This window comes from Protopterus annectens, chromosome 5.part1, assembly GCF_019279795.1.
Source record: "Protopterus annectens isolate FY-2018-M chromosome 5.part1, PAN1.0, whole genome shotgun sequence".
Taxonomy (NCBI): Eukaryota; Metazoa; Chordata; order Ceratodontiformes; family Protopteridae; genus Protopterus; species Protopterus annectens.
In genome coordinates, this window is record NC_056736.1 from 429,961,506 (window position 1) to 429,970,005 (window position 8,500).

Consider the following 8,500-nt stretch of genomic DNA (forward strand, 5'->3'; position numbering starts at 1 on the left):
GTGTAATAGTTATTATGTAAAGTTTTCTTTCATTCTATTTGGGACTAAGGAGCTTTATTGAAATGAGTAAGGATTTTGCTGGTCATGTGAAGGATTCCATTAGGGCTCCTATTTTTCACTGATGACATGATTACTGTCTTTTCTTTTCTTTATGACTCCTCTACCTACAGTGATATAGGCTTACAGATAATAGGAGGATTTGTTTGGCTTCTCTGAAACATTATCACCTTAATTAGCAAAGGTCATTTTCAGGGTATTTTGGCCAAGCACCCAATAAGGCTACTTATACTTGACAAAAAAAAAATGGACTTTTCTGTGTCTGACAAAGTGGTTGGCACAGCATTTCTTATAGCTATACCAGTCAAAAAGCGTATATAAATATTGACTTTAGTTGTAACTATATGGTTAGGCATTCCACGTGCACATGGTTAATGTGTGGTCTGGCCATGTTTCCTTAGAGGAGTAAAATTGGTCACTCCTTGTCTGCACTGCCTCCCCTGATATATCACATCATTCTATTTACCACTGCCACTACCCTCTCTCTTTCCTCCTGATAGTCCACTCCAGTTGTATTCAACACTGCACACTCCTTTTGCTGCTCTCTTACCATCATTTCCATTCCAAAAGGTAATGTTTAAACCCAGGCTTGTTGTGACCTTAGTACAGTAGGCTGCATTTGTAGCCATTTGCACTCTCTTATTTCAACTCTTATTAAATAAATGCCTGAGGAGTACTGAAGTCTAGAATAAAAATAACTGAATATCCTTTGCAAGATCTCAGGAATAAATAGCAATTTTAATAGGCAGAAATTGATTACATTTCTTTTCTAAGTTAGAGTGAACCTCAAAGTTGCTTCATCTTTCACCAGGAGTACTTTTTCCAAGTCTTGCAATCTTTGCTATAGTGAGTTTCATATCTCTGTTTCTCAAGGTGTAAATCATAGGATTAGCTATAGGTGTCAGTATAATGAATGAAAGTGAACAGACCACACGGACTGTATCAGGCATGTTTTCTACCTTGTATGAAACAGTAGAAATCCCTGAAGTTGTGTAGTATATAAGAACAACTAGTAAGTGAGAAGTACAAGTGGAAAGCCCTTTCTGAATACCATCCTGAGAACTAACTTTAAGTGCAGAAATGAGAATTTTAATATATGAAAAAACTACCAGCAAAAACGGCAAAAGAGAAATTATTATGCCAATAAATAAACCACTGTCATAACTGGATGGTGCATCAGTCTTCGCTAACCTGATAACAAAGACGTGTTCACAAAAGAAGCTGGGGATTTTGTTTGGGCCACAGAATGGCAGTTGTGCTGTTAGAAGGACAGGTGGCACAATCAGAAAAATTGCAGTTACCCATGCAATTACAACAAAAAGTGTGTTAACCTTGTTGGTCATAATCATTGTATAATGCAAAGGGTTGCAGATGGCCAAATATCGATCATATGCCATTACAACAAGAATAAAAGCTTCTGTTAATAATAAAGAATGCAAAATACATAATTGTGCAAAACAAGCTGCAAAGGAAATTACATTTACACCTGTTAGAAACTGAAACAATATTCTTGGCAGTGTAACGGATGTCAGCAAAATGTCTAAAATAGCTAAATTGCACACAAAAAAATACATTGGTTTTTGTAGTTTTTCATTCTTTATAACAGCAGCAAGAATTACACAGTTTCCTAAAAGAATGGTAAGGTAGATAAACAAAAACAGTGGAAACAGTATCATCTGGATGACATATGTGTACTGGAATCCCGCAAGAATGAATTCTGTCATACCGTGGCATGTTTCATTATGGTTATCCATAATGCGTGTACCTGCAACACAACAAATAAAATTATATAGCAATGAGATGATGCAAACATTTTGCTCAAGCAGTAGTAATTATTCAACATGCTTATTGAAAACAGTTTGCGCAGCTGTTTGAGAAGCAGGTGAAACTTTCTAGACAGGTGCCTTGCTATGAGTAACTGCTTGCAAAGTAATTACAACTTTTCCTTTCTGGCACCTTGTTCTCCTTCACAAAATTAGACTACAGGATTCCTTTGAAGCACATTTATATTTCTTGATAAAAAATGCCTTCTGATTATGAACAGCATATTTATTTCCAGCATTTGCATAGTGTATGCATAGATTACAGGAAGGTAGTGAAGTACATAAAGGCAGATAACTCAAAATGGAGTAACAGTGGTAAAAAGTGTTAACTGATGTTCTGAGGTTTACAGATGCTATAAATATTAAGGCTATATATATGGGTTTAATGGCTTTATTTACATTTGCCATGACATAAGATTTTCCGGACATTGTATGTCAGTTGTACCTGTTCTCTACTCGGTTGCCCACCACTGCTGCAATGAGTTGCACCATTATTCCCAGCTCTCAGTGCATAGATTTTCTTTTTCTGTTTAAGTAACCCCATTTTTAAAGGTTTGTGCCTCAAGAATGCAGTAGATCTCACCTCCCAAATTGATCAGAAGTGCACATGATAACTTGGTGTGAATTTGTGTCTGCCAATCCAATCATCAAGACTAGCTTTAAAGATAGTCAACGTAGTACTTTGTTTGATCTGTAGTGTAACCGTTAACATAAGTTGTGACTATATTGGGCTAGAAAGTTCTCTCTCCAGCATGTCTCATTTATTTGTTGGTGTTGATTTAGGTCCCTAGTCAGAATGTTTGCAGAGCCACTGGTTTTGTAAAGAAATAGAAGTTCAACTAGGATTGGGTTTTCATGGCTTAAAAACTAAGATGCAGGTCATAGGATCATAGGAATTGCTAAGCTATTGGCCCTGAGGCCCTTACCAGCCTATCCAAGAATTTAGCCCATGTTCCTACAAGTCAGCACCCTATCCCAGGGGTGTATTTTCTGTTCCCCATCCAGTTATCCAGGTTGCACTTAAAAAGGTCTAGTGAGGTTCTCTGCTTTACATGGAGAGGGAGTCTACTCCACAAAAGGGGGAGTCTCTGGGGCACAAATCTGTCCCGCCAACAAGTCCTATCGATGTCAGAGACCAGGTCACATCAAAGAAGCCTGTAGGCTAATGAGAATAAGGTGAGTCATGCTAAACTACTGATATAGTTGATGAAGTTTAAGGTTTTTAATTTTCTTGGTTGTGTACATGGCCAGATCATGCTCAAATAACACCCTAGGCAGGCTAATGGATCAGATCCACCCCTCTGGCAGCCATTCAGAGTCCCATCACTTGGCTATCTCTCTCCATTTAGCATAACCGTTGTTCACATTTATCAGTGTGCATACTTTCTTCTTCTTTACTTTTGCAATTATTAGAGATATCTAGATTTAACTGAAAATGTTTATTTCAATTTTTATTGCAGAAAAACTGATAGCCATTTGCTAAACAAAAGAGTACAGTCTCACAAAGAAAACAGACTTTGCATGAGCAACAGTAAAGTTTTCTGCCCTTGATACTCACATACATTGAAACTGCATTGAAACTCACATTCATTGAAAATATATCTGGCCAGTGGTGGATTAAGTGTACCTTTGGGCTGTTTTCAACCCACAACACACATTTTAGGATCATGTGTAAATACATGTGATTTACCTTACCGATTGTGTTAAATTACATTCCTTGTTTAATACAGGAACACTTGTTAGAGTGTGTTTTAAATTTGTAGTTTTTAACATTTTTGTATTAAGCAATGAAAAGTGAAACAAAATGTGTGAGACAATAATGACAAAACTACCTATTTCAGAACATTTCAACCATTAGAGTCTGCTCAAACTGCTGGCATTATGATCCACAAACATTCAATATGCACAATCTCTACAGAAGTGAAAGTCATCAGAATAATTCTACATTAAAGAGAGCTATTACTAATTCTGTTCATAGGTTCATAGGTTCATAGGTTCATACTAGGCTATCTGCCCTAGGGCATTTATAAGCCTAGCCAGAGTGTGTTTGGCTTTCGCCACCCATTTTAAATTAATTTTGCTATGCCCTTTTTCGAGGTTAGTATACTGTGCCTCTGTCTAACAGTGACACAGAAGTGATACCCGGGGTAAACCTACGATCTCCCATCCACTCATCAAGACTACTCTTGAAGAGAGTCAATGAGGGACTCTGCCTAACCTGGACTGGGATTTTATTCCATAGTGAAGGGAGCCTCTGGGTTATGAATCTGTCCCTCCAGCATGTCCTATTTATTTCAGTGCTGAGGTTCAAGTCTCTCGAGCGTGTAGCTCGATGGGATTTGGATTTTCTGAGGTGCAGCATGTCCATTAATTCCGGGTTGGACATGGCCTTATACGTCAGGCACAGGTCACCTCTGAGCAGGCGGTATGCCACTGAGTAGAGCTGGAGTTTCTTTAACCGGGCAGCATATGGCATCTATTTGAGCCCTTTGATCCTCTTGGTGAGGTACTTTTGGGGTCTTTCCAGTTGCTGCAGGTGTTTGGTAAGGTACATCCCAAAAGGGGCATTGTACTCGATTATGGGCCTGATGAGGGATGAGTAAAGAGGCACGATGACCTCCCCTAATCTAGATATGAATCCCTTCATGATTAGGTGGGCTATATAAAATGTTTTTCTAACCACTTTGGCCACGTGGTTGTCAAATGAGAGATTGCTATCAACTTGGGTCCCCAGGTCCTTAATTACTTCTTCTGTACTTAATGGATTACCACCTATGTGGTAATTTGTGGGCACTGTTGGCAAACAACTTTGAATTTTAGTGATTCCTCTAGAAATATAGTACCTGCTGTCCTTGAAGAATAAATTGCTGATGTTACAATAAAAATTGGTTGGCAATAATTATCTCATCCAAAGAACAACATACTCAGGAGTGGAGCACCCCCACCCCAACTTATTCTGCAATGTAGTATTGCCAATGAAGCTATCTGGTCTGTGAATAGAACCCACAGCCTTCTGTACCAAAACCAAATGGGCTACCTGTGGTACCGCTGACTATAAAAAACACAGCTAAAAAACTGTATGGCCAAAATGGATAGACTGTAATTGTCAGTGATTTACAAAAAAAATAAATAAAATTTAAGGAGACCCGGTAGTTGGTGCAGACTTACCTATCAATGATTAAGGTTCAGTTTGAATTCTGAAGAAAGTCACTTAACAAGACAGTGGCCCTAACTGGAGCATCACACACACATACACACACACACACACACACACACACACACACACACACACACACACACACACACACACACACACACACACACACACACACTCACACACACACTCACACACACATACACACACTCACTTCTGTGGGGAACAGAACCATTGCATTCGAGGAACAACTGTTCTTCTACAATCTCCACTGTACTTGTGGCTGCTACTGTAAATCTCCAGCAGACATTGGTATTATGCTGTGCGTTTCTGTATTCCCACTTAAAATCAGGCAGACATTGTCCAAACACTCTTGGGCTGTCTTTCTCTCTGCTGCCAAGCTGACATGCAGCTACTCCAAATCTCTCACATACAGATATTGTGTTATGTTGCATAAGGACATTGTTCTAACACTAGGGTTTATGAGGCTGTTTTTTTCCTTATGGAAGGGGAGTCTTTGTTTATTTTTTGCAAGCAAAGTGGGCTACTCCAGCTAACACAGTTGCTAGACACCTGCCTAAGGTTCCCAAGTGCTGAACCTAGCTCTGGTTAGGTATATTTGTGGCTTTGCCAGGTGAGAGATATGTTTAGAGGTATACATACCAAATGGGGGATTGTATTCAGTGATGGATCTGACAAGGGAAGAGGACAGTAGCAGGAGGACTTCTTTGGATTTTAAAAATGTTTCCTTGGAAATTAATTGGGCAACATTGAAGAATTTCCTGACTATGGTGGGAACATAATGATTGAATGGGAGGGAGTCATTCTCATTAGTACCCAGGTGTCTTGTGACTGCAACTGTCTGAAGAGAATTGTATTTATCACTTTGGTCTTCACTTGCACTGAGTGTCCATCTTCCTTCACAGTGCAGAGCCTGTAGTCACTTTTCACCCACCCCTGACTCCGATATTGCAGGAGCTCTGCTGCAAGAATTAACACTTTAACTTTTTCATTGAAAATATTGCCATTTACAATAGCCTGTGGACATGTATTCTCCCCTGACATCAGTATTGCAGGAGTTCTCCCACTAGGATGAACTCTTGATTATTTTCACTGAGAATTGTGCAATAGCCTATGGTCATTTCATTCAACAGGGACTCCAATATTGTGAGCGCTTTGCCACAAGAACTAACTCTTGAATATTTTCACTGAGAATATTGTCATTGTGTAATAGCCTATGGTCACGTCTTCCACCCCTGACTTTGATATTGCAGGATATCTGTCACAATGACCAACATTTTTGATGAGAATATTGACATTTTGCAATGTAAGCAAGTTTGACCTGATGATTCTTGATGTATATTAACTGTTTCTAGACAAATATGTACCTGCCCATGCTGGAATGCATCTGTGACATTCCACCCAGATGAGTGGTCCTTGCTCTCTAAGGACCACCTTGTAAATAGGCCACTGTCCTTTCTCTTCATCAGTAGATTTCACTGTATATGTCAATTACTTAGTCTTCTTAGTTTCCTGGTTTCTATATTAAGTAAATGAAAGAAAACCGCTTCTACTTTGTGCCATCTTACTAATTGCTCTTTATCAGCTGTGAACAGATTGCTCTCTTTAAAATTTGAAAATCAAAGAATGGCTCACATAGTATCCAGCATGTCAACCAAAAAAAAAAAAAAAAAAAACAGAAAACAAAATGTAGAGTTTAAATAACAAATGATGAAGCACTGAAGCACTTCTGTCATTGTCAAGATGTTAGGACTTCATCAGAACCACAAAACAAAGCAAATCACATGACTTATGAAGGCCAACATATCACTGATAATAATTTAAAGAGCCAGGAACACACATAAATATAGTCTTTTAAAACTATTGCAGAGATTCTAAAAACTTGTAGTCGTTGTTAAAAAAGGAAATAAGACAAAAAATAATGAATAATAAACATACGAATAAGAAATGGTTGTTTACATAATGTGCATACATTACCATATGTCACATAAATTATACAGTAAAAATATGATGACTGAGTTACAGTTTTGATGTCCTCAGCTTTAAAACTGAGCTTACTGAAATACGTTCATTAAGACTTGGCATTATTGAGGCATTATGTTTGAACTGCCACAACAGTTCCCTGTATTGTATATGGTTTTCCCAATGCCTTCTGCTCATCCTGAGTCATCACTTCAGTTATACCAAATTCAAACTTTTTGAAGTCTGTGCATTGTTAAATGTGCTTAACAAGTGTGTTTTTAGTATTACTGTGTTGGACATCATAACAATGTCCACAGATTCTTTTCCAGAAGGGTTTAGCATTTTTACCCACGTAAAGTGCAGTACAGGTGAAACAGCAAGTCAAATAAATTACTCCTGAAGTCAGACAATTTCCTTTAGCAAAGTATATCCTTGAAGGTTAAAATCGATATATTCTTCTTCTCAAATATATGGGCACTGTTGACAAGAACTACATTCCTTGGTGCTTCAATTCCTAGTTGTGTTGACATACTGTGATTCAAAAATACCTTTTAAATTTCTACACATTTAGTAAACAAAACTGAGTTCATTCTCAGAATATTGCGTATTTGTCCATCTGTTTTAAAGATATTCCAGCTGTTCCTCACTATTGTCTTCATGTCTTTAGAGTCACTATTGAGTTTCAGCACAAAGGACCCAATAAAATCTATATTTTTAGGGGTTTTATATAATGTACGTGTCTATATATTGGCTACATCTTTTAAAATGGAATATGCAATATTGCTATAGATGATCTCATTGAATTAGTAGATACTATTCCTTAATTTCCTGACAACTAAATAAAGATAAGTAGTTTCCTATGGTATCCCTATGGTCATTAAGCTTACATTCTGTTTTATATTTTCAAATAGTGTCTTATGTTCCTAATGGCATGTTTCATTGTGGTATTCAGACAAGGTGATGGGAATTTCTTACAAATGTTAATCGTTTTCTTTCTTTTGTAATATGATTTATTAATACTGAAGTTTCACTGAAGAGGTTTATTCCTAAATTTATCTTTATATTTAAGACAGATAAGAGTTCCCTTTTCTATTCAACTATTTCTGTACTGGTAAAATTTGGATGTGAATATGGCAGCCCTTTCAGTTTGGTTGATTTGCATGGGATTCTTGGAAATTGTGCACAGGTCTTCTTTTAGCTGAGGAAGGTTTGCTCTAGTGAATCCATAAAGACAGACTCATTTGGTGGCGGGATTGTATCACTAGGTCTGACATAGAAGATGACTGACTTGTGGTCAGATTTTATGAGATGGATGAGGAAATACAGGTTGGGGTGCAGGCTGGAGGAGTTTACTAAGGACCAGGTCAAGGGTATTAGAAATTCTAGTGGATAGTTTTCCAATTGGCATTAGCACAATGGTATTAACAAAGTCTAGGAAATACTGAGCATATCCATTTTTAAAGGAGAAAGTCTAACACTTAAT

At 37.7% G+C, this 8,500-nt stretch overlaps 1 protein-coding gene across 1 annotated transcript; it reads right to left on the reverse strand.

Moving 5' to 3' along the window:
- Window positions 1–854: 854 nt before the first annotated feature.
- LOC122803197 (olfactory receptor 2AT4-like) lies at window positions 855–1,781 on the reverse strand. Its single transcript, XM_044072807.1, has one exon. It carries the CDS (start codon window positions 1,779–1,781, stop codon window positions 855–857), a length of 927 nt encoding a protein of 308 aa, XP_043928742.1.
- Window positions 1,782–8,500: the final 6,719 nt, after the last annotated feature.

Excerpts from the sequence above, each read along its gene's own strand:
- LOC122803197 (XM_044072807.1), bottom strand. The coding sequence starts at position 1,781 with ATGACAGAATTCATTCTTGCGGGATTCCAGTACACATATGTCATCCAG.